The 27964-nt window shown below is 41.5% G+C and overlaps 1 protein-coding gene across 1 annotated transcript in view; it reads left to right on the top strand.

The window, feature by feature from the left end:
- The window catches only part of LOC139285333 (rho guanine nucleotide exchange factor 17-like), a 57275-nt gene that overhangs the window by 15324 nt on the left and 13987 nt on the right, over window positions 1-27964 (top strand). Inside the window, exon 2 of the mRNA XM_070905884.1 lies at window positions 26711-26788. Within this exon, the coding sequence (XP_070761985.1) occupies window positions 26711-26788 (78 nt within the window). The remainder of the gene's footprint in view (window positions 1-26710; window positions 26789-27964) is intronic.

Raw genomic sequence — 27964 nt, 5'->3', positions numbered from 1 at the left:
TACTCTGTCTGACTCTCGCCTTCACTTTCCCTTCGTCGCTCCTCCTGTCTGTGCTTTTGCTTGCTAATAGATGTTGATCTAAGAATCGGAGGCACGTTTTTAACAAGCTCATACGAACACAGAACTATCAGCATCGATGTCAGACGAAGTCGGCGGTTCCCAACCTCTTCTTTGACCCTTTTAAAGCAAAACACTGTCTGCGATGATTCCTTCGTGGATTATTTCATTTGAAAACTATATTTCACAGTTAAAAAGCAAAAATCAACATTTATGTAACAGAAATATGTTTTGGTGGTTAATGGTTAAAGTGTGTGTGAACTAAACTGTGGGTTTCAGTGACTGTGAGAACATTTGATAAGAAGTGATAAGAAGCCATTAAATTTCACTTGAGTCACAATGTCACACATATCAGTTCCCAGTGTTTCTCTACTATTGTGTATTGTCTGCATGAGGTTTTAAAACACAGTTGAGAATAGACTCTGGTAATAGGTGAAGGGTATTGTAAACATGGTTGTGAAAAGGAGTGCATTTTGCATCAGATTGTATTTTTTTTAAGGTCACATCCTATAAGACCTGGGGGTCGGTCATCAGAGGGGTCACAAGATAAATCTGAGGGGTCGCAGGATGATTGACAAGATAGGAATTAAAGGAATTAATTGATGTTTTCACACTTTGGTTTTCGTACAGATTAAACATGTCAATTAGTGAGTTTTAAAGGTGCTGGCAGATGGATTTTGTTACCTTTGGACAGAGCCAGGCTAGTCTTTTCCCCTTGCTTCCAGTCTTTATGCTAAGCTAAGCTAACCGACTGCTGGCTGTGTAGCGTTATATTTAACAGACAGACATGAGAGTGGCATCGATCTTTTCATCTAACTCTTGAATAAAAAGCGTATAACCATAAATTACCCAAATTGCGAATTATTCCCTCAAGATATAAAAAAATCTGCTTCACAAGTTTATATTCTTGAGAGTTAAATTTAAATGAACTTAAAGAGAGTTTTACCTCTTCTTGCCTCTAGATACTGTTAAAATCAGACAATCTGAGAAAGGAACGTCACTGGTTCAAAATGCTCACATGGACATGTGCAACCTGTGACGAGGGATCATGAGTAGAAGTGGTGCCAGGGAACCTCTGCCATAAGAAGTGATCACCTCGGCGGATTACAAGAAAAAAATATGGATGCACTAATACTCTAGTTACTGTTGGCAGGAGTTGTAGATGCATCTTCAATGTGTGTCAGGACTTAATTTTGGCATGAACACTTGAACCAGAACCAACTCTATTAAAACATTTCCAGTGAAACCAGCCACAGTCACTGCTTTTGTAACTGATCTTTGTCAGAGTATAAATGCCCAAACTGATACTAGCAATCTTTTCCCAGGTATTTGTCTTGCCAAGCTTTTGCAAGCCACCCCTCTGAATTGTGAGGTTGTATGTGTGTGTGTTTATGTGCGTGTGCGTGTGTGTGTGTGTGTGTGTGTGTGTGTGTGTGTTGACCTGCTGTCCCTTGGCTGTCTGTCTCACATTCAACCAACGGTGTGGACATTTTGCCAAATATAACAGCAGTGTAATCACTGTGGCACTGATGATGGTTAATGACTGCCATTTATCTGGAGATTGAAGATATATATATGTGTGTGTGTGTGTGTGTCCAAAGGTATGTTTGAAGGGCTCACACAAAGCTCCCATCACCCAGTGACAGCCAGGGGGTTGTGGGTAATCGGGTCCGTCTTTCCTGAAACAATGTTGTCTTTCTTCACTCCTCAATAGGCTCCTTATTTTCAACCAGGCCTTGACTTTTCCCCCTTTCAAACATTTTATTCACCAGTTGGCATTTCAATTGTGTGGTTCTGAAATGTTATTGTGAAAGAAGAAGAGAAATTATTTAAGGTTCACACAGTGTGCTACAGAGATACTCTATTCTCACATTAAACATCAGTGGAGCACATATTTTCCTGAAGATTGTCAGACCAGGACTAAATCTTTGTAACTGATCTACAGTGTTATAAAAGCCTGTGGTCAAATGTGGGAGTCCAAACCCAAAAGTTCAACAACCACAGGTGAAATGGGAACAAATACCAGTGGGTCTGCCACCTTTACACACTCATTATAGCATCCCTTGTCATTTTGTTGCCCTGTCATGTTCACGTCATCTCGTTCACGTGTCCGTTGTATCATCTAGCGGAGGTTCATCCTTTCAGTGAAGCAAAAACTCTCACTGAAAAGTTACAAGGTTGTGAATGGAGGGTGAGCAGACAAAACACTTGTGATAGGAAGATGCCGAGTTCCTAAAAATAGCTCACAATCTGACCTTGAAGTTTTAAACCATTTGCTGAGGCTTTAAGGGAGCAGTGTGTCCTTGTAGCCATCAGGTGAAAATAACTTGTTCTCTTTGTTCTGAGGTAATTATCGCATGAATGATATATCTTTCGCAAACTTCTTTTTCATAATCGCCTGTCTTTTCTGAATATTTTTCCATCATTCTAAACAGGCCTCTCTTTAGCCTGAAAATTAAGCTGATTGTTTCACTTCAATATTCAGTCCGACATCGTGGTCAAGCTGGAATTATGCTTCTGTAAAGATGGACGTATACGTGTCTGCGGACTTCCCCAAAGAAAGGTTTTATGGGTAACCGTACATGCACGCCTCACAAATCTTGTGTAACTGCGTGTCAAGCAAGCTGATTGGTTGATCTCCTGTCAGGGGGCGGGTTCGAAATGGAGGGGGGAAAAAAACATAAACATTAATCCTCAGAAGCCGTACAAGTATAAAGACACATCTACGGTTTTCCAGACTGGAAAAGCACGTTTCAGCCTTTCGCTGTTTTCTGCTCGGGAGGTGTTGTTATTTTGTAACCAGTCAGTTAGCGAGTGACGTATCCTTCCCGCCCACATTATTTTCACTGGAAGCGGAAGCTGCAATAGTGGTTGGAGCATTTACTGTAACGTTTGTCATGTCAATCATAGAAATAAGCAGATTTAAGAGCTGTAGTTCATCCACTGCTTTTTTCTGGCAATATTTCTGTTGTGTGTCTGTTTCTGTGGACAATAACCTCCTTGTTCTTAAACAGGCCTGCAAAGCTCTGATTGGTTGCTTTTTCTGAATGAATGCAGCTCACGGTGTCATCTGTCACTTCCCGACGTCTTCAGACACTGATCAGTTCTACTGCATCAGTCTAATAATGTAAACTAAAGTCCCATTCAGGTTAAAGTGAAAGAAAAGGCTCTTGCAGCATAATTGCGTCTCAGTAGAAAACCGTATTGATCTATGTGGCCGTCCTCCTGTTACTGTCCACTTTCTAATAAAGCAATAACGACATAAAGATAATACATGGCTTCAGCTCTACAGTCCTTCATTCAGACTTGAAAACCTATTCTTTATATGTTTGAAATACACGTGGTGTTGGCTTTTAATTTGAAAAATGTGTGCAGAGGTGAAAACAACATGGATCCTGCCTTTTAAGGAGGTTTTTCTTCTGTGTTATCCTTCTTGCAGGAACCATAATTGTCTTCATTGAGAGGGCAGGGCAGGAAGTGGGTTTGGGGGAGGCATTTTTGACCATCTCTCTCTCTCTCTCACTCACACACACACACACACACACACACACACACACACACACACACACTTACACACGTAATGTGTTTGTCAGAGCAAAAAAGACAGTGGGAGCTCCGCTGCTTCAACAGACCATAGAACTAACACTGTATTTAGGATAGACAGTGATGGAGCTGTGGACTTTTTTTTTTTTGGCTTGAGAAAGATGAAGGTTGCCCCTATGTGTAATCTTCGTCGTCCGTGGCAACCGTGTGTGTATGTTGCCGTAGGAATGTGGTGACATCAGAGGGGCTAGTGTTTGAGAAAAGAGAAGAAGAAGAAGGAAAGAAAGAAAAATGTCAGCACAATAAAACAAACCGAGTTTACACCTTTCTGTTCACCCCGTCAGTCCATCTACGTTCATCCATCCAACTTTTCTCACTGAGATCATTGTGTCTATGTCTGTCTCTCTTGCTTTCTTTCTGACCCTGTCTCCATCTTTCTCTTTCTGTCTGCCTCACCTCTCTCGCTCTATTTTTATCCCCTCTCCCACTGAGTTCACATCTGGATCTTATTGACAGAGTGAACAGCCCTTCAGCCATAAAAAAACTCTCTGGACTCAGTGTGTGTGTGCGTGTGCTTATGTGCTTGTGTGTGCCTGGCAAAGCATGGCAGACCTAAATATAAACGCCTCTTCATTAAAAGAAGATTTCACCAAACCACACATGCATTCACACATAGTGTACCATCAGCAGCCACAATAATAAGACATAATCACATAAGAACTGACTAAATGTTCCCTGAATGGATTGAAACTGTATTCAAACCGGATACTTGCTGTGTAGTAGTAACATGACATTGTTCTATTAATTGGAGATTATTACAGGTGGTGTAATAATAGTAACACAATACCCTAAATGTATTTCCCTTATCCTTTTCAGTTATTAGATTATTGTTATGTGATTATCAATAAAAAAAATTGTGTAATAATTGTTAATTAAAGAAATTGTTATTTTTTTTCTCCAGTCCTTTCAAGAGGGACATTACATGTTGACAAGCTATACTGTACGGTTTTAATTTCTTGATTCTTAATTATGATAAACATTCAAAATTTTAAGTGTTAACTATGTAGTAGTAGTTGTGGTGGTGGTGGTACATGCAGTTTCTGAATGAACACAAAGGTCACACTATGTTTGCTTCCTGTCTGATTAGTAGATCTGCTTTCAGTATTTGCGCTCCTAACATAAACTATTCAATATGAGTCAGTAATTAAGCATGAGGCTAAAAGCCCAATTGTGCATGTTATAATCAACTCTATGTATTTTTTTCTTTTTGGGTTGCTTGTGAATAATGATCTTGCGTATCGTGGGAGAGTGTAGCAGAGGCTGTTGTTACTATACCGAGCCTATAATTATGCAGTTTTTCTCCAGAATCATTGAGCTAAAAGGAGTTGTGCACTGAAAGCCTGCAGTTTATTGTGTTAATACAAAGCTTTTTATTGTCCTGACTGCTTAAAAATCTCGTTAACCTTTTCCACAAAACGTGGACCTTTTAGTCTGTCTCAACTACGTATTTATGCCAGATAATAAATTAAACCTACACTTGAAAGGTTTTTATGTAATAAGGGCGGTTTTGTGAGTCTGACTGCAAAGCGGGTATGCAACACAGAGCCTCCCATCTACTGCAGTTATTTAGCCTACTCTACAAATTGTCTCAACGGAAAAGAACACTTGACTTGTGGTATCTTTTGGTGCAAAACGCATTGCATTTATTATCTCTTGCTGTCATTTGGAGCTGTTGACGTGTGAAGCCACCTGTAGATTTGATCTATATTTGTTACTCTAGATTGTTATTATTATTCTTGTTGTGTAGGGAGTCACAGTACACCGTAAATCTGACAACCACCTCAGGTGCCGAGCTCTGAAAAGCTCTCCTTGTTGCAGTCTGAGGTGAGCAGCCTCCAGGGGGGGACACCAGACCTTTTGACCTCTCGGTCCTCACCTCTGTCTCACCTCTGTGGCAGCTAAACACTACAAGCATTAACCCAGCAGAGGGTTAAGAGCTAGTTACATGACAGCATCTTATCTTCCTAATGACAGGCTGCAGAAAAGAAAGTTTGTTAACTGCGGAGGAGGGGGAGACTTCTGGCTGCAGGCTGACTGATGTGATTCTGTCTCTTTCTCATCTCTCGGTGGTGGTTCATGAGATAATTGTAACTATATTTGTTTGCATTTAGGGTCACAACATAAAGATATGGGACTTGTGTTTTGCCCAGTAACTATAGTGATCGAAGAGCTCGTGTTTGGGTTGGATGTGTGTGTGTCTATTAATAGGGAGAGGAATGGTACAGGCCTGGGAATGTTGTCCTCTCCGGAAAAACAAACCACCCCCCCTTCCCTCTTGTCCCTCTCTCTTTCTCTGCCTCTCCATGGGAGATAGGACTGACATGATGGGGAGGGAAGGAAAAATGACAAGATAAGGGGAAGAGGGAGGAGGATGGCATGAGAGAAGGGAGGGGGGTTGGTATTTTTTCAAGCGGAAAAGAGAATTATTGTCGTTGAATTTAGCGGCCACCTTGTTTTGATTCCTTCTGTGTGTCGTTCTAGAGGGCACAGACAAACGGCGGCTGATGCTGTCGTCTTCACTGAGACTTTGCTGTGATAAAAATAAAACTGAACTTTGCTGCAAACAGACACAGAGCATACTGTCTGCGTCTTCCCAGATATCTCCGGGTCCATATTTCTTCCTGTTCAAAATATAATTGCACAAAGTAATGCTGCTTTTCTCTTTGTTTTGTCAACAGTTTTGACAACACCAACTTTTTGTTTGAATAAAACTTTATTGGAATTATCAATGGACATAACCGATCAGGGGTTCCGTATTTACATTCAATGTAAGCACCCACATCTTGAGTGGTCGACTGATCCACACAATGTGAGCATTGACGTCATAAGTTTTAGCTGTGCTGAAAATTAAACCATTAAAACTTTTATTAATGTTGTATGTAGCGTAAGTTAATGCAACATAAAAGTACACCATAAAAGTGTCGTCTCTGTTGATCCCAGTTTGCCCAAAATACTGAGGAACATATTTTTGGACCTTAAAGTCACACAGGTCGCACATTTCAGTGAAGGTTTATGGCTGCACTGACATGTATATTTACATGTACAGTTACATTCCTCCTTTTACAGTATGTGTGGATGGATGCATTGTGTGTGTGTGTGTGTGTGTGTTCATGCAGACGTGCTACCTGGATTCCTGCATTCCAGTCATTTGGTCTCAGGCCAGAACATTCTGGGAAGCAGTCCGGTGCAACAAGAAGGGAGGGAAAGATGAAAAAAAAAAATTAGAGGAAAAGAAAGAATGAGAGGATTCTGGCTTCCTATGATTCCTTCCATCCTGACGCAGAGATCCCAGGGGTTATTTTTGTCCCCTCTGAGGAGCCGTAGCCATAAACAGGCTGATTGTAATGTAATCTCTTGTCTTTTTTTTCTCTTCTTCTTCTTCCTCCTCCCCCGCCCTTTTCACTGCCTCTTAAAGATTATAAAGTAGGTTTTAAAAAATATTCTCAAATTATGACTTAAGACGGTTCATCATTTGTCGCCCGGGAGACAGAGAATAAAAAACACATTTTTCTGCCATGTTGAAAAACGTAGGACTTCTGTAGAGTTTAGTGTCTACCACATTAATCAGTTCCTTGAAATTTATGTTAATATCAACGTGAAGTACCTTTTATGAAGTGCCATAGACATTTTAAAATGTCGTAGAGTGGATGATGGTGTGCAGACTTTTTGATATTGCATAAAACTAGGCGGCAGTGTACAAATGGCAAGGAAAGGACCCTTTTAGTTTCAGTTTAGTCAGTGTGCGTTCGCTGATCTAATCGCTCCCTCTGAGAGCAACACTGGGACTGAGCCCGTATCACACACACACACACACACACACACACACACACACACACACACACACACATGCAACACTGCCATATAAGGAGAGAGCGAGAGGGAATCGGGCAGGGTTGAAACAGGGGGTCTCTTTTCTTCTCTCCCTTTTTCTTCCATTTTCTCTAGCTATCCTGAAGTTCATTGGCAGCTCTCCTTCTTTCTTTATTCATGCTATCATCTTCCGTTTTAGTTTGCTCTCTTATTCCGCTCATTGCCCCCCCCCCAAGTCCGAAACTGTCTCTCTCTTTCTCTCAGTAGACGTACACACCCAGCTTTTGAAGATCTCTCTCTGTACCATTTAAACTTACTCATGAGTACACATTAACTAAATGTCCCACTGCTCACCAGCCCCTGTTCAAATAGACCATTGATATTAGCTTAGTCTAAGCACATGGTCCACTGGAGTGTAAGGCCATTAGTAATAAATCAGTTTTAATCTAGAGTATAAGCAAACAAAGGAGCGCTTCCACTACTACTGATACGATGTGACAAAGGCAGTTATTTTCTGCTTCATTGTTATTGACTGTTTTCTGCAGACACATTGTGTTTCAAAATGTTTTGTGGCCCTGCAGGCGACCCCATGTGTATTTGACATTTCATAATATGTTTTCAGTGGTTTGGCTTGACCCACTAGTTGTAAACCACGTTGTGCAATTTAGCAGCTGATATCAATGTTTGGCAATATGAGGTTCTTGCGGGAAACCGACAATACTTGGGCTGAATATTTGAATCAGTGTCCTCTTTTTCCGTGAACTACCTCCAAAAGGCCTGTTTCTGTTAGCTTTATTGATCCTTTGTGTTGGTTTGTTGGTATGACCCTGGTCAGTGCACCACAGTCACGACAAAAGTTACGATCATTATTAATTTCCTTAAATCAAATCGAGCCTTTTGGACCTACGGTGTGTTTACGAGGAGTCAGAAAGTTCAGTGTGACACTGTTAGTGAATATTTTGACGAAGCAGTGGTTAATGTGTGTAGTAAAGATGACAGAGAGCCCCCCCGTGGCTTCTGTGTGTGCAGATGTAGTGGAATGTGACTGTTTCATGAGAGCAGTTATAAACGAATATACTTTCCTGGGAGTATCCGGTACCAGAGCGCATGTATGTGTGTGTTTCTGTAGCAGAGATAAAGAAAATGTTTCCCTTTTTTCTGTCCCACTGGGAGCACAGCTCTTAGGGTCCTCTTCTGTTCACATGGATGATGAGCATGAAGGAGCTCTTATGTTTGACATCACTCTTTCAGCACACAAGCTTTATGTAAGCTCATGTAAGCTTGTTTTTTTTACATTGATACTTCTTGGCTATATCTGGTCAACTCTTGTTTACCAAAACGAGCTTATTAACTAACCATAGCATTTAGTCAGCTAACTGTTACTCTCTTGCTGAGTGGCTTATGCATCTGATTTGGGAACTGGCGATAGGCCTTAGATACTTTGACATGTCACAGTAGGAAAACCACCATAAATAATAAAATGATGGCTGAATTTCAATTATATCCTGACATATAATTGGTTATCCTGAACCCTGATATCTTAAATTCCTCTATCTCCATTTGTGGGTTTGAATAAAATATGTTGACGCCTGTTGGATGGATTGCAATAAAATTTGGTTCATACGTTCATGTTCCCCTCAGGACGAATTGTTATTGCTTTGATGATCCTCTGACTTTTCATCTAGTACCATCATCAGATCAAAATTTATTTATTTATTTATTTTTCCAAAGCTTTGGTTTATGACCAAATACCTGCAGAACTAATGACATCCCCATCAGTCTCAGCTGTACTCTGTGAGCAGTGCTAATTAGCAAATGTTAGCATTCCAATACACTAAACTAAAAACCATGAACATGCTTAACATTATGCCTGCTAAACGTCAGCATTGTCACTGTGAGCGTGTTTGCATGCTGACGTTAGCATTTAGCTCAAAGCACGGCTGTGCTGAAGTGCAGCCTCACAGAGCTGCTAGTGTGGCTTTTGACTTTAGACTGAGCTGTATCTTAATGAGCTCTTTGCTTTGGAGAAGAGACTCTGTATCATGATAACCTAAATTTGTAAACCTTAATCAACCTTATTGGGCACATTTTCCTGCTGCATTATTGAACTGACCTACATACAGCAGATAACTTTTTCTCAGGTATCTATTTCTGGCCTGCCTGTCATATGTAATAGTGGTTCACAGCTAGTTATCCAGTTGGGTCTCCGTGATGGTGCCGGATGTTGTTGCTAGGAGATTGGTGACGCAGCTGTAAAGCCTCAGTAGTGTGACACTGCAGGGTAAATGTTTGTGTGTGTGTAGGTGCTAATCATAAGGTGCTCTGTGCTGCTTGGGTTTTTTTCTTTCTCATTCATGCTTTCTCTTCCATTCAGATGTTTCTGTGGCAACCATTGTTACATAGCAACTGACTGGCCAATAACAAGAGTTTGATCTCTCTCTGCTTTTCTCCTGCTCCATCTCTCTCTCTGTCTTGGTCTCCCCAACTCACCTGCCCTCCTGTCCAAACTGAACGAGTCTCAAAAGAGTCAGGTGTCGCTGATCCTTGAAGCCCCTTCAGAGGGAGAAGTGACAACCGCAGCAGCTGATCCTGCATAGGTTTCTCTAGAATCACGCGGCTGCAAGTAGAAAAGGTCTGACATGGTCAAACTTCTGTAGCAGCAACAGAAAGATGAGTATATTCATATACTCATCTTTCTGGTGCTGGTTCATGTGGGCGGTGACTGCCTCCCCTCTCTGCTGCCACTGCCTCCGGGCTGTGTGGCAAAGCTACCGCCAGGCTTTCATTGAACTGAAAAGAGGCGACAGCTTCTATCTGCAAAGGTCTCTACACTTTGAGTCACCAAAATCAAACCATTCGTCGCTGAGCATTTCCTCTTCTGGCGTTTTAGAGCAGCAGGTTTATGAAAGGACCGAATTGCTCTACTGACTGTGTGTGAGCTCCTTCAATCGCTGCACTCTGTATTTACTGTCACAGCGGGCGGCTGCTGTACCACACAGCCTCCAGGTGTGCGACCGTGTGAGTGCGAAGCAGAGATTTGCTGCGTTAGGCCCAGTTCAGGCAAAGAATAAGATCCACTGATAACATTAAAAGAGTCATGAGAGGGAGTGGTGAATGAAGAGGTAGATGAGAATATGGAGATCTCCTCAGTCGGTGTGAAAACATGCGCACATCTATACTGTCCAGGTGCTGAGTCCAAAAGAAAAAATATGAACTCTTTCTCCCCTACACTGTCATTTGTTTATGTTAAAGTGTATTTTTCTTTGTTATCCTGCCAACTGTGTGGTGACAACAGGCTTTTTCCACAGCCTGTGCAGCTGTGATGTAGCGTGGCACTGAAGTACAAGGCTACATCACGTCTGAAAACCCCCGACATCACAGCTGGGTGTGGTCTGCTGTACTTGTGACCACACCCAGCTGTGATGTCGGGGGTTTTCAGATGTTCATGAGACTTTGACTTACACAGAGTTTGAGATTTGACTGAATAAAGCAACGTCTGTCTCTTCTTTGAGACCTTATTCTCTGTGTTACCTCCTCTCCACCCTGTTACACCCTCTCATGAGATCAGCCTTTGTTTTGGTGCATTGTTATGTCACTCCCTTGCTTGTGTGTGTGTGTGTGTTGTTCTCTAACCACTCATTGTTGGCTTTTTTGCAGCCTGTGGTGCACAGATACAGTACAAATTCCCCGGTGTCCCAGTGTTTATGGCGTTTGAGCATTTTCATTATTGTAGATCTACTCAAAGCTGCTCTATATTCTCTGACACCGTTTTCCTGGAAAGGTTCAGCTCCATTCAACCCTTTTTTAAAAAGCACCGGCACATGTTTTGATTGCCTAAAGCTGTAATAAGACACTTCATTTATTGTAGCTTTACTAGCCGACCAACCTACACACACACAAATACACGCATGCAAGGATTTTAGGCTGTGAGGGGTCAGGAATGTCGACGAAAGAAGGATAAAGAGGGGAAATGGAGAGAAAGAGGGATAAGGGGGAGGAAGAGGGACAAGAAAGGGGGAGAAAGAAAGTGAAAAGTAAAGTATGAAGTGGGAAAGAGAGACTGGCTTAATCCACAGTATAGTGTTTAGTCTCGGCTAAGCTATAGTATTATAACAGCACAATCTGTTGGGAACGATGCTGACTAACTGCCTGCTAAGTGCACTCTGAAATTTCACAAAGCCTCACAGTCTGGAGTTCTCTCTTGCTTCTTTTTGCCATCACATTTTTTCATTCCTGCTTGTCTTTTCTCCCCCCGCCCTTTTTCGCGCTCTCAAGTGTGTCAAACTACTATACATATCACTGCGCTTGGGGGTGAGAATGTGTGAGAGCATGTCCGAGTGCCGCTGAAGAGGCCACATGTTTTATTTGCATCTCTGAATCTCGGAGTTTCTCCTCATCACTTTTGTTTGTTGCTTCGTAGATACATCACATGATCTCAGGTGTCTTCACGTGTCTGTATCCATGTGTGTCGGAGCGGAAGAATATTCTTCTTGGGTACCTCCAATATCTGTGTGTGTGTGTGTGTGTGTGTGTGTGTATATGTGTGCATATGTGTGCACGTGTCTATTAGCCAAAGCTCCAATCGTGTCCTTGCTTCAGCCTCACCTCCCAGGGACAAAGACTCTTTTCACAGCACAAGTATCTCTCTCTCTCTCTCTCTCTCTCTCTCACTAACACACACACATCCACACCATCCCATAAGGGCGTATTTGGAGAGCAAGTAGATCTAGTTACCTGTGCGTCCTCTCTCTCTCTCTCTCTCTCTCTCTCTCTCTCTCTCTCTCTCTGTCACACACACACGCTACAGTTTCGACAATCACAATCACAGCTCTGTTAGGTGCCACTTTACTTTGCTTATTAAAATCTTTATGATCACTTCTGACCTGAAGACAATTGGAAGATAACTAAAACCAAGTATGACATAAAATATGTAATCATTTCTCATTTGTCTATCAAAATGAGTCTTTTATCCGAGTATACAGGTGCTCTTTATTTGATGTTACATGGCTAAATGTGTTTAACTGTGGCAGGAAGAAAAGAACTGCAGGACTTTTTCAGCAGGACTACTGCCCCCTTGTGGATGATGTTTATGTGTATGTGTGTGTGTGTGTGTGTGTGTGTTTGTCAGTTACCTTGATGTAACACAACATTAAGTGATGTTTGCCTTTCAAATCCCAGACATCGATTGTCTACATCAATATAAAACTTACATCTTTCTCTCCCTTCTGTTGCTGTTGATGTGATTTCCATGTTCACACTTTCAGTCAGAGCCATGTATGAGGTTTTGGTTAGATGTATTTGTTTTAATAATATGGTATTTGAGCATATTTATATGTTATTGTGAGAAAGAGACAGACAGATGGGGAGAAATTGAGACAGAGATATAAAGAGAAGTGGAGTAGAGGAAATGGAGTGACTATGAAGAGACTTTATCCTGACCTCCCATGTTGTAGGTAACGACGGGACTCATCTTTTTCCTGGAATCATCTATCATTATCCTGTTATCCAGCACTGACATGGGGAGCTAACAGAGCTACACACACCTGCTGCACACAAACAAACCCACCCACCCACACACACACCTGAATGACGTGATGTTAGTGCATAAATCATTTTTCATTTTGTTCTACTTAATTTATTCTGTCTTTCAGTGTCTGTGTCTGTGTGTGTGTACCTGTAACTGTATGAGGGTTGTTGTGATAAACGCCAGATGGGTAACCTGGACAAGCGCACACACACACAGATGGTACAAGCTGTATGCATGCACAGGTGTGTGATGGGAAATCTGTTTTGATCTGTTTGGGCAGTCATGCGTCCAACTCTCCTAAGGTTACTCTTTCTTTCTCTCTCTGACACTCACACACACACACACACACACACACACACACACACACACACACACACACACACACACACACACACACCTGAGGACCAGTGGGTGTGCTGACAGGTGTCATCACTCCAGATTTTTTTGCGGGGCGATATCGGCTGAGAGGCTGTGATACAGATGTCACATCAGCTGTCATTTAGCAGCACTTAGTAACGCTCACACAGACGAGGCGGGCGGCTGAGCGAGGATTAAACCACACACACATTTCTTTGCAGGGTGGGGAGGAAATACGAGGTTGAACCACGGCTGCAAATTCAGCCCACTCATGATCAGACACATATGGTGGTGAATTTGTTCTGTGTTCTTGTGTGTTTATTTATAAATGTGGTCGATACATTAATATAGAGCCATTAGACTCCGTAAAGATCAGTAATCAGCCCACAGATTTTTTTTTTCTGGTGGAGACTGGAAGGGGAGGTTGTGAAATTGAGTCTGGCTCATCATAATGCAATGTTTCTGCCAGTCTAAACTGAAAATGATATAAACGCTCTAATAATTCCTAGAAAAGCAAGCAGGGATCTTCAGTTGACAATGCAGTTAGAGCCTGTATGGAGGGTGTGTGTGTGAATGCAGACCTCTTGGAAATCTGGGTCAGCCAGCTATGAGCTGGTAACTCATTCAGGGAGAACACTTCATCCCCAGGCTGCCCACTTTTTCTCTCCACTACCTAGCAACTGCATTAGTCCAGAACTAAACAGGAAATGCTGAGGATGTGAGCTATCTTGAGTTGCTGTGGAAATGAGATGCTATGGATGCTGATATTATTGGTCAGGTGATGATTGCGACTTGTGTGCTCTCGTGGAGAAGTCTCTTATATTCTATGTATTTCTTATCACCCAAAAATGAATGAATTGATCCTACTATCAAGTATTGTCTGTGTAGACAAAGCTTATTCCTCTGCGCTTGCCCGCCGCTCCATTGAGCCACATTGTTGCACTGACATGTTCCTTCATCACAATGAACACAGGCACTGTAATTCATTTTGAGTTAATTGTGCGTGTGCTGTCCTGCTGCTGTAAATACTCACCATCATTACTAGCACACGGATTTGCTAAAAACTGCAGTGTCCGTCTGTTTTAGGAAATTGGTTAGCCTTTTTAAAAACAGGCTTGGGGCTGCATGCCTTAGACATGGTAGGTAAGTCAGAAAGTATTGAGAGACTTGGGTTTGCTGGGTTTTCACTTTTAATGGAATTCGTTGACAATAATAAGCCTGCCTTATGCTTTAATGCAGACATGGTGACCTTGACACAAGTACTTTTTATAGTTAAAGGTCTTGACCTCACAATAGCCACCTCACTTGAAATATTAACAAATCAGATTGACTGGGAGGGATGTATAGAAATGAAAAAGAAGAGTTGGAGGTGTTAGCATGAATGTGTGGGTTAAGTAAAGGAATAAAATAGAAACATGGAGATGCAGATATGAAGGAAGAAGGAAACCTCACCCTGTTTGTTGCTCCAACTCCGAACATGCCTGAGAGATTGTCATCTCTGATCTCTGTCACCAGACCTTCAAAACCGTCTGTCGTTTCTATGGCTACAAGGATTAAAGGGCAATATACTGCCACGCGCTTGACCTTTTTTGAAATGTCCTTTGGTGACCTTTTTCTGTTGTCACCATCTGATCTCTGTTGGAGAGAAAGTCTGTTTGGAAAAAAGAAGACAAAAGCCGCATCATGCCATGCTTAACATGAGTGTGAAAAATATTACTAATGAGTTTGTTCTATTACGTTATATTCTCAGTGTTTATCATTATCTTATCAAACTATAAAAGTGCGTAGAAGCACTCTGTATTGAGCTGGTTGACTTCGAGTCACTGTTATTTGTATTAATATTGCATGCCGCACTGTATTTTTAAAGCTACTGTTGCTTCTCTCAGTTTACTTGGAAGCAGTTCAGCTCAAACCCACATGCCGTGCCGTCTTCTACTTATGCAACTTTTTCATTAAAACTGCATTTTAGATTAATGCACTCACGAAAAGTCTCAGGCAGTGTGTGCCATCTGACTGATGTGCTCACACTCATCCACACGCCCACAATCCTTTTTACCTGTTGCTGTCTTTATGCTCCGGTCATATTTTCCTTTTTTTTCCTGTGTGTTTCTGTGAGCGTCCCCATGTGCGATACAAAGAGGTGTGTGCTTGCTTGCTGCGTGTTAATGTCAGTGCATGTACTTTATGAAATGTTAAAGGGCAGTACTGGCGGTTCTGCATGCCCATTAACTTTACTGTAGGTGGTAATGCAGCTCCTAAGTGGAACTGCCCCAAATATTGTGTGCAAGGATGATGGAAAATGGTCCTTATTGTAACTGCACTACCACAACCATATGATGATGATGTAACTTTGATCAAATATGTATGAAAAATGTAACATAAAGCCAGTACTGAAGTAATGGCCAATAATAACTGGGCCGGGGGAAGAAAAAACGAAATTATCAGAACCTGAACTTATATCCGTCAGTTTAACAACATCGCCATATCATACATAACTCAATCTGTTGCTTTGAGTTTCTCATTTTGCAGAAATACTGTTCTCACTTCCTGATCAATAAATTCTCATTTACTGCATCTACTTTAGCTGTGCTTTCTCAATATTAAGCTACTTTTCAACTCAACCCTTCCTGCAGTTTTTCGCTATAAACGTCTTCCGTTGAAGGGGAGAAAAGCCAACTGGAAGGTTTAACAGCAAAAATAGTAACAGCAATGGAAAACAGGACGGCTTCTTTTCTATATTATGATTAAAATACATACTTACAAAACAGGCTAAATTAGAAGTGAGCAATGTTGTGCATCTAATTACAGCCTGTCTCAAATAAAGGCCCCGGCCACTATTTCAGAATTTCAGAGTATTTGCAGGTCGTTGTCTGTTGTCACATCACTGTAGATTGAATACCTTTTCGGTTTGTTTGTTTTTTTTCTGTTATATTCTCATATTTAAGAGACTAAAGAAATACAACTGTTTTCCCAGTCTGTGTAGTCCACTGCGTAAGTAAACTTAACCTTGTGTAAATATCGTGGAGTGCCCCTTTAATTAATTCATTAAATTGGTAGATGGCAAATGCATCCAGAAAGCTGCAACATGCTCATCATCGTCAGTATACATTATTTGTAGTTAATGGGCTGCAACATGCAAAACACAGGTATTAAAATGACAGCATTGCTCACCGTTGTCATGGTTATCTGTGGGCTGCTGCCATTCAGTGTGCCTGCATAGAAATAGAACGGACAGAAATGCCATTCAAATCTGTATTTCTCAATGGAGCATTTAACTGCAATGGGAGCGAGGGAACTTTCAGACCATGTTGTCATCCGATCATTGGTACTGTGTGTGACATTAAGATGTTGTCATGGCAGAGGGATCGTTTGAAGGGAGAGGGATGGATGGACAGCTCTCTCAGTCTCCCCCTCCTCACCCCTCAATCGATTATTTATGGAGGGATTGGTTGAGTCTGGCTGAGTGGAGCAGAGCGCTGTGAGCGTCTGCCCTGCCTGCTGTCTCTCATTATACACACCGGAGGGGGGGGGGGCTATGACACACTCACAAACACACCCACACACACAGACGCACACACTTCTTTTTTTTTTATCTCTCCCGTGGTCCACACACACACACACACACACAACGCGACATGCGCTCCGATCTTGCTTACATAATCCATGCAGTAGAAACAGATCAGACACCCATGCATACATGCTGAAGTGTGCGCCTCTCACAAACTGTGTGTGTGCTGCATGACACACACACGCAGTGACAAGCCGCACAGCCGAGCGTACCTGCCACAGAGCAGACGCACACTTTGACACAGGACTGAATTTGTGGATGAGTAGGATATTTGCAGAAAAGACTGAATTATTTAAAAGCATTTGTTGCCAGAAGCGGAGAGGACAGAAAAAAAGCAACAACTGGAAGGAACATGTTTATTTTATGTTGTGCGTAAGAGGAAAGGTGGTGATTCCTTCGACCCTCAGGCGTGTCTTTTCTTTTATTCTGCGGACATGAAGACCGAGTTTGTGTGAGTAAACAAACCGATAAAAAACCCCTGCAGGTGTTTTCTGGTTGTTTTTGTGTGTGCGTGTCTATGTGCCAAACTGAGTGTGCGCTCGGGCACAGGGACCGCTCCGTATGCTGCAGATGGTTCGAACCCTAGCCCAGTTCAGCATCGCTCTGGAGGAAATGAATGAGAATGGGGAGAACACAGGGGATGAAGGAGGCGGAGGAGAGAGAGATGGAGGAGGTGAAGAAGTGGTGGACAGAGATGCTGTGGATCAGTTCAGGAACAACAACAGGAATGGGAACTCCAGCGGGAATTTGAATGGGAATGGACTTTGTGCTGGAAGCCCCAACGGAGAGGTAGATCAGTGTTTTCTTTTCTTTGCAGTTAAGATGTGTGTGTGGTCCCTGTATTGCACCTTCGCTGCGTATCTAGGACGTTATCGCCTGCCCGTCCAAGTCAATTTAGATTCCTTTTCTTCCAGCCTCCTACTTTTTCCTCTCTTCCTCTCTCGCTTTGACTGCTACAGCTTTTCTTTGAATTCCCTTTTATTTCTTCTGTTTTTAATGTGTATTTCTGTCCTTATTGTAGCTCATTCTTCGTCTTAATATGTCTCTTTCCTCAGATCCTCCACTCTGTCTCCCTCTCATGCCTGTCTATAATAGAATTAGAGCTGAGTGAATCACACGATTAACTCCAACACCTCTCACAAACACTCTCTGTCTGTCCATCTGCACTCGCTCATGAATCTTCACTCACTGTCCAGTGTTTTGATGATCTTTTCGTACAGTATCTTTGCTAGTTTTTAAGTGTTATTGATTCGATTTTAAATGTGTATCTAGTTGCATTTCCTTTTTTGCATGCTCGAGTTATGAATACTTAACAAACGGGCTTTGGATTATATCCACACATGTGTAAACGCACAAACTCAACACATATTGTAGACATGACACAGCCGCTGTAGTTCTGCTAATCTTAATCCACACAAAGCACTGAAGTGTGTTTGTATGTAGGAGGTAAATCTGTGTGACGGCAGAGCTACATTTTTGCACAACTCATGATAGTAATGTGTGTTTTATCATTTAGGAAACGGTTCCCCCTATACACACACACACACACACACACACGCACACGCTTATAGAAATGTAGAACATTAAAGCTAACCATTCACTGTAACAAGATTACATTACATTACATTACATTACTTACGCTTTTGACCCTCAATCAGCTTTTCTCAAAATCCTTAAAATAATTCTAGGACCCCAGCTGACCACTATTTTCATTGTTGATTAATCTCTGGATTATTTTCAATTAATATTAATTAATTAATCACAATTTTCCATGTGTTTTTGTTGTTACCTGACCCCAAATATAAGAGTAAGAAAACTAGCAAATATTGGCAAAAGAATTACTTAAGTGATTAACCGATTATCAAAATAGTTGCCAATTAATTTTCAACAAATCAATTAATCTAATCGTTTCAGCTCAGATTGTGTGTAATACTGTATGAGGATAAAATAATCCTTTCTTCTTTTGCTAAGCCCATTTGTGGTATTGTTAAAGAAAATACTGAGGCAGAGGAGGACTTCTTACTCACCTTTAATATTGATTATTTTATTAGCTGATTGTGTCGATGTGAGGTGAGACCAATGAGACGAAGGAAGGAGTGCGATTAGAGTTTGGAGAGGGAAGGAATGGAAGAGGTGATGATGACGGAGGAGTGGGGAGGTGGATCGATAGTGCGTGCGTGTCTGAAAACTATTGATCAGTATAGAGTAGGTCAGAGCAGTCTGTGGCCTGCAAATGACAATTAGGCAGTAGACACACACACACACACACACACACACACACGTGCTGTTGCTTACATCTGCATGCCAGGATTACATAACCCTGCTGAGAGGCAGACGCTTGAAGACAAAGTGAAGGATGAGACTCCTTTATTTGTACTTTACTGCCACCTCGAAACATGAAGGAGATGAGTGTTTGACAGAGGTGTATGGATGAGGAGAGGAAGAGGAGGAGGGATGAGGATGCTTTCTCTTTGGGCTAAGAGGCTGCCTGTTGCCTCTTTCGCCAGGCTGTTGCCAGGGGTTACAGTCGTTGGGGAGGGGAGGGGTTGATGAAGGCGGCAGGGGTGGAGAGGTGTGACGACAGCGATGAGATGAGAGGAAAGAGCTGCGTTTCTGTTGCTGGTGCTTTTAATGAAATAACTTCAGCTCAGACCTCAAACAGTGTGTGTTACAGGGAACTAAAGCCAGTATTTTTAGATGCCTGTATGTTGTGCTGATGTTGAGATACATATTAATGTATCTGTAATCTGGCCACATGCAAAAAAACGAGGAATTGAAGGAGAATGACAATAACACTTCTAATTTAGGAAAAATTATCTGATAAATTGCAAAATCCCAGGAAATAGGGTTAATCAGAATTGTATACACATTGCTAGTTTTACACAAACTTCCTGCAGGTATCATGTTCACTCTTTAGGTTAGTTGAACAGTTAATTGTTCTGGGCTGTTATTGTTTTTTTATGCAATGAATGAAATATACATAAAGATATTTTAAAAGAAGTAGGCCACTTTTCCCCTTTTTTGTAATTGCATGTGGGTGGGGGCGGTAGGGGTCGTCAGTGTACAGTATATACAATGGTAAATAGGAGTCCCTTAAGAAAAAGGTTGGGAACCACTGAGCTACACAATCCTATACTAGTATATTTATTTTGATTTTGATGATGGAAAAATAACAACATTTTCATAACAGACATTTGCATTCAGTTCCAGATTTGCATCAAAACACACATACTGATAAATCAAGGGACACATTTGCTAGATATAATGAAAACACTGAAAACACCTGAGACCCTGAAAACACCTGTGTGGGTGTTCGGGGCCATTTTGAGACATCCTGCTAACTAAGAGACAGACAAACAAAAATTAACAGGAGCGAAACATAACCTTGTTGGCAGAAAAATCGTTATTTGTGAGAAGCCGTGCGCTCCTGAACACAAAGTGAGCGACATCTGCGGTCTCTACAGCTGCGTCCCAGTCTTTTTGTTGGTGTCTTAGATCACAGAGAGAAAGAAAGTGACCTTGCAAAATATTTTGATGGCACAAAATTGAACGCAACTGTAGTAGAATAACTGGTAACTTTAGTCCTTTGTTGGCAAAATACCACTTTTAGTTTGTACAAAAGAGGCACTGGTTGAAAAACGGAAGTTGTTTGCTTGCCAATAATGAAATTCTACAATGGTACACACTGCATGGCATTCGGTAAAAAAAGAAAATGCATGATTTCTTTCTCTTTTGCCCGGTCTAGACTGAGTGTTGCAGTAGTAGCAGTGTCATATGACGGTGTACAGAACAACATACACTCACCGCAGTGCTAACGAAGACAGAAACGGCACACAAATGATAAACATCGTGACCTTTGCTACATGAAACTAAAATAATGTCAAGTCAAACAGAATGACATTAGACAAAGCTGCCTGTGCTCTGACTCTGGTGCATGTTGTCTCTACTGTTATGCTGTAATGTTTGGCTGCAGTTGTGAGGAATATTTTACTTTATGGACCCCCTGTGACCACACCATGACACCTGAGAACATGCTGTACTACTCACACACACATTTCTCTCTCGCACACACTTGAGGGTTTCCTCTCAGATCTCCTCTAGTGTTGATAATCCTGCGAGTCCTCAATCACTGTGCCACAGGCCAACCACGTGAACTCAACGCTTGAGATTGTACCCTGAACATATTATGGCGTACTTGTGATCTTTGTGTGACTCAAATGAACAGGCCGTGATGTACAGACCTGTCCCTCTGAACAGATCTCAGCTTGGCTGTTTTGGACTGATTAAATTACACAAACACATTCTCGCTCTTCATTCGGGTTGTTAAAAGGGTCAAAGTTATCTGATTACAAATAATTTGAAGCTGTTACCTCAAGATGTCAGCTTTAATTTAGAAGATACTACATAAAGTTTTTTTTAAAAGCTTAAAATAATAGCTATTCATTCATTCTTGATTCCAAAGATATTTAAGCAACAGCGTTATGTATTGTGTTGTATGCTGGTAAAGTAATCCAAAATGAACTGAGACCAAATTTATACAAGCAAGAGTCCATAACATACCATAACAGGGGGCACCTCCCAAAAAAACAGTCACATAAGCAGTGGGAGTGTATGACATGGTAGATTAAAATTCCTGAATTATGTCAGCAGGTGATCATAAAGCTTAACGTGTGGTTTTACATGTTTCACTCATACTAACAGCGCAGTACATTTTTTTGTTATACGTAAGCAGACAGAAATTCTTCTCCCATCTTTCCCTGCAGATGAGGACATTTACCAAAGATTGTTTACAAGTAGGTTAGAACTGTGTCAGGGCTGGACTGGATGCAGCATTAACTGAAATACATTACATTACAATACATTAAGACAACATGTACCTGTCGGGCTTCGTCAGTGGTCAAGATGACAACAGCGATGGAAGTGCTCGTCTTTTGCTTCCCTGAGACAGAACTATGGTATGACTGCAGTGGGGTGAAGTGTGGGGATGTCCGGTCCCTCTGTCCTACACGTTCTTCTGCTGTTTGACCCTCACGGATGTGGAGGATGATTGGATGCAGACGCCCTTTCAGTCCTGAAGAAGCATTGTGTGTCTGACGAGCTTTCAGACAGGTTCAGGTGTCAGGCTCGGGGGCTCTGAGTCTCTTAGTCTTTTTCTTTTTCTAGTGGATATTCTTGTCGCCAGTTGTGACAAGCAACCAGAGGTTATGAGTCGTGTGCCTTTTGTGGTCTGCATAGTCTGAGACAGACATGCCATAGATGTACAGAATAGACCAAAATAGCAAAGCTAAAATATGGAAAATCAACATTAATGATGGCTGCATTTCATGTAGTTGTGTCAGTTTCAGTTTCACGGCCAACTGGGGCACCGAAGTGGACTGCAGCTATCATTAATGCTATTAGTTACACCTGTGCTTGTGCTCGTTAAACTTCTGTCCCCCCCTTGTGATGAGATCACAAGCAGTCACATGATCTCCAGGTCAAACTTATTGGGAAGAAACAAACGGAGCTAAACTGCGAAATTATTACCCAAACTGTCTGTTGTAAACATCCATCACAGTGTACCTGAAAGTTTTACGTCCAAATAAAGTGGTTTGGATAATCTAGCTAAATGTTTTTGCCTGTAAACAACCAACAGTTTGGCCGTATTACCTGTCAGCTGACATCTGACAGCTAATTTCCTGTTTATTTAGTTAATACTAATAATTTATCTTTTAAGAAAGTGAAAGTTTGACTCTAAGAATGAAAATGATTAATATGATTAGAGACACTAAAGCTCGTGACTCGTGCTGTGTCATTATAGCACCGCAGTTACAGTGTGTGATCCAGCAGAACTTTCTGGTCTGATGCTCTGCTCAGATCGCACCGAGCGTGTCTTGGCTTCGGCTTCACTGCTGGCTTTGCCTTTCCTGTGACCATTCAGCCTCTCAGCTGGGGTTACTATGGAAACCCTGCTAGCAAAATGAAACTAGCATTCCTAGCGTTATTTCACCATGTTCTGATGTGTGTAATCTAATAAAGACGACCAGCACAGAACAGAGGAACATTCCTGTTATGAGGGAAGTTCCTGTTCTACCTCATTGTCACAAATACACGTGTTATTCCCCGTCTTCTTGTTGTCGGGTCAAATGACCAGCATCATTATCAACTGCAGTACGGCCTGCATGTGTGTGTGCTTGTTTACCTTGTATTGTCGTGAAAGCAGTCGGTTTCAGACGTTTGTTTGTTCTTGTCAGGTTGACATCAAAATAATGCTTCCAGTGAAGAAGCCGTGAGAAAGAGAGAGTGGATCTGCATTTGTTAATTTGGTCATCGTAATTGAGGTTTAATTTCTATGAGACATTCATGCAGAGGCAGCTGTGTGGAGTTCAGTGTGTGTGTGTGTGTGTGTGTGTGTGCGCATGTGCATGTGTGCAGCATGGTGTCAGGAAATGCTGACAGAAACAGCATCTATCACTGCAGTTGTGGCCTGCTCTTCTGTTGACAGAAGTGGGTGATTAATTGATTGTAAGATATAACGCTGAAATGATTAGTCAGTTAACTGATTAGTCAAAAGTTATGATTAGTCATTTAAAGAAAATGCTGAACATTTGCTGGTTCCAGTAGGAAGATTTGCTGCTTATTTATGATAATATTTAAGTAATAATAAAATAACAATTTCTTCATTTTACATACTTGATGAATTATGATCAGTATTTTCTATTATTTTCTGACAGTATAAACATTCAATTGATCAATAAAAACTGTTATTGACAGTCTTCATTCACAGCAAAGAGGTACATAAATAGTCATACGAAAACCAAATAAACACAGTGACAACTTTTAGAGAGTCCATTAGGTCCATTGAAGACTATTCATTGAAGTTCATTTAATTTATCTGAAATACTGTTTGACAACAGAACCAGACGCTTGAGGCCAGTCCATCAGAATCTCAGAAAGAAAGTCTCGTTAAATAACATGAGAAACTGGGATTCAGATCCAGTTTCTTGCTCCTGGTGTCTGCGTCAGGGGACTGAATCAGGATGTATTTTGAATAGATGAGTGTCTCTGTTTGGAGGGTAATTGAGGAGTATAAATGGATGATTACTGTGGTGGTGTGTGTTTCCCTCTTTAGCGATGTTTAGCCCTGTATTTATTCCCTCCACTCCATTGTGTTCGTGTTTATATCTCAGGGCAGAGTAGACTTGGACTGAATCCCTCGCTCAGAGCAACAGTGTTGATCTTAAGATAAAATATTCGACTGGTGTCACTGGTGGCATGTAAAAGTCAACCTAACATTCATTTAAAAAAACAAAAAACAAAGAACATGTTTGCCTATTTTAGAAAGCAAATTTTCCACTCATAATCGCATCTCACACACACACAAACAGGGGCACACACTCCTCCATCCACACACCACCTTTCACCCTCCGGTGGTACCCCACAGCGCCCCTGGGATCCCTTCAGATGCCAAACACTAAACATGGCCTTTCTGGGAAGTCTTTGTTACGGTTATTTATAGGGCACAGTGGTGCTGGCAGAGGGGAGCAGGGGACGAGAGGAAAAAAAATCCTCTGTGTATTTATGTGGTGTGTGTGTGTGTGTGTGTGTGTGTGTGGGTGGTCAGAGACATTGTAGTTACACAGTATATGCATCACAGGGTTTTTGCCTGTGGCTCCATCATGTTTGGTACCAGAATATTTTGGGAGGCTCCCCTGAGACCCCTGAGATAATATGTCTGACTTGTCCTTATACTCCCCTTGTTATTCTCCCACCTCCCTCTCTCCCTGACACACACACACACACACACACACACACACACACACACACACACACACACACACACACACACACACACACACAGCCTGTCAAGTGATAGGATGGACTTCATCACATTACAACCAGAGAAAAGACTGATGGGTTGAACCTTTTTGTTGCACAAACCTTTTGATCAGTGCCACTCCATTTTGGGGGCAAAGCTTGTGGAAAGTTATATTTTAGATAGTAGTGGTCCCCTTATGTTTAAATGTAACAAGTCACAGTGAAGAAGAGTAAAATATAACATGAACATCATCTTCATCTCTGTCACTTTCATTGTGTCCGGTTCCTTCTTGGCCTTAATGTGTTGGCCTGTGTGTCGGAGCAGCTCATTCACTCGCATCCATAAATCATGAGTCATTGTTAGAGTGAACTGCTGAGTCACGCTTTGCTTCTGTGGACTTCCTGGCCTCAGTGACCTCTGATCCATTCCCCCTTTGTGTGTGTGTGTGTGTGTGTGTGTGTGTGTGTGTGTGTGTGTGTGTGTGTGTGTGTGTGTGTGTGTGTGTGTGTGTGTGTGTGTGTGTGTGTGTGTTAGTTAGCTATGAACATGCAACGATTGTGCATTGTCTTTGCAGCCTTGTCTGTGTTTGCCTCCTGCATAATAACATTTATAATAGAGCACACTGACATTTAAGATTTAATATTTCAATCAAACATTAAAGCTGTAGGAAGCAAAGAGTCAGTAACTTCTCACTGTTTCTTTTGCTTCTGTAGGACTATGAAGATTAGAAAAATTAGACCAATAACAGATTATAAAACTGTTTCCAACATATAAAAAAAGTTTGCTTGCTCACACTCTATTCTACTGTCATAATGTTAAAACATTTCACTCCACAGTCACAATATTGACACCAGAAACAGTTGCAGTTTTGAGTTGTATGTTTGTCCAGTTTGCAACATTCAGAACAGCAGAGTTAAAGTGTTCATGACTTGTTTGTGTCTCTGTGACTTGTTAGTTTGAATCTGCCTCAAGGTTTTTGATGCATCTATCCTCTATCTTGAAGTTATTTTCCAATATTCTGTCATGCAGCGTAAAACGGCACAACAGAGTCACACATTATTTAATTATCATAATAATGCCGCCCCCCCTTAGTTTGACACAAAGGCACCAGAAATGATGTGATTCTGGTCCCTTATTTTCATGGATTTATGCCAGACATAAATGAAATACAACATATAGGAGTTTTGTGTGTAGCTGCAAACTAGCAGAGTCTTGAAATGAAACTAATTTCTGTCCTTGTGTCTTGTGAACATGAAGCGTTTCCACATTTTTACATCGAGAAAGTTGGTTAAAGCAAGATCCAAACGGCAGACAATATCTTTTTTTTTTGTTTGTTTTGTCATTGTTGCCTTTTCACAGTGAAGGTAAAGACAGCACACATGGAGAAAGAGAGAGGAGTGTGATTTGTATCAAAGGCTCCTGATGGGAATCAAACCAGGGATGTTGCAGTTATGTGAAATGCATCTTATTCACTAGACCACCAGGACACCACAATAGTGTGCATTTAAAAAAAAGACAGAAAAAAGCATTGTTAAAGCTTTGTTCTTAAACTGGACTGAACTTAATTAAAGCTTTAAGGCCTTACAAGGCTTTTCAAGGTCACAGCGCATCACAAAAAGGGTCATTCTAATTTAATTTATTCCAAACTGTGGCTTCATATTAAGACTCATTAACATTTTTTAATTACGTTTGAGACTCGCACTGTTTCTGCCTAGAGCGTTACATGCCAACAGGAAATAGGTCTTCTGCAGAAAAGACAATAGCCCAAATTTAAATGTGTGTGTTTGTGTGTTTTTGGCTGCTGTGTCTGTGTCTCCACATTTTGTATCTTTAGTAGAATGTTGTTGTCGATAATAGATCATTTCTATAGATAATATATATATATATATATATATATATAACTAATCACAGTATGAAATATACGAGTGTGTGTGAGAGAGAGATGAATCTACATGCAGTGATGGTTGACCTTCTTCTTCTGTCTTCGCAGGACATGAGGAAACATGTGATGATGACCCTCTTGGACACAGAGCAGTCATATGTGGAGTCACTACGCAGTCTCATACAGGTAAGCACACACACACAGTTCACAGATATTCTTACACATCTGGTCTAATAAGTGATAACGTTCATTACCATCACACACACATGCGCGTGCGCACACACACACAGACACAAACACACCACTGTGGATTCACAGATTGCTGAGGACGTGAATAACAAATGTAGGTAACAAAGGTGTTATGTAATCCACTTATTGTCATTCATCCTGTCAGCTAATCTGCTAACCCCATCACGTCTCACTGTCATCAGCATTATCTGCCCCCCCCCACACACACACTCTCTCTCTCTCTCTCTCTGCTATATCTTACACCTTATCTCAACAGCTAACTAACCTTTAACCCAAATCTTAGCTGCACCCCCCCCTCTCTCCCTCTCTCTCTCTGTCTCTCTCTGTCTCTCTCTCCCTCTCTCTCCCTCTCTCTCTCTGTCTCTCTCTGTCTCTCTCTCTGTCTGTCTCTCTCTCTCTCTCTCTGTCTCTCTCTCTGTTAGACACACACACATACACTCCTCACCTTCCCTACCTGTGTCACCCAGTTGTATAACCTGTCACCATTCGCAGTGTGTGTGCTTGCATACATCCGTGTGTGTGCATTTTTATGAAATGTGTGTGTGTGTGTGTGGCCACAAAGTGAATAATACTGGGCTGTGTTCCCATGGCGACACAGGAAAAGTAAGTGTTACCACGGTGACTGCAGTGCAGATCCCCGAAGGAGGGTGTCAGATGTGGTTCAGCTGAGACAGCTCTACAGCAGCGCTGTCCAAAGTTGAAATCTGACTCTTTGTGGTTTCTTTTGTTTTGGACTTTGTTGTGAATACATATATTTCAGTTTCTGTTACACAGGTTAGTCAGCTGAGGTAGGACCAGATACCTACTTAAAGAATTCATGAGAACTGTACGAATCGATGTTTTTATAATAACAATAGATCAAATGGCTACATGTATGTGAAAGATGTCGCACATTGTGACGAACCCACACATACTGTAATCATCACCGACTCTGCAGTCCCCCTCAGCCATACAGAGCATTTTAGCATCTTTTAGCTCATTGTTTTGGTTTTCCAACCTGCAACTTTACCTTTTTGGTTCACTGTCTACTCTCATCATGGTGTTTCTGGACAAGGCAGACAGCTGCTCTTGGCGAAAAGCTTTAAAAGCCGACCGAACTCTATCTGCTCACAC

This window comes from Enoplosus armatus, chromosome 5, assembly GCF_043641665.1.
Source record: "Enoplosus armatus isolate fEnoArm2 chromosome 5, fEnoArm2.hap1, whole genome shotgun sequence".
NCBI lineage: Eukaryota > Metazoa > Chordata > Actinopteri > Centrarchiformes > Enoplosidae > Enoplosus > Enoplosus armatus.
Note: the sequence above shows the minus strand (reverse complement) of the source record. Positions and strands in the feature narration are given on the sequence as shown.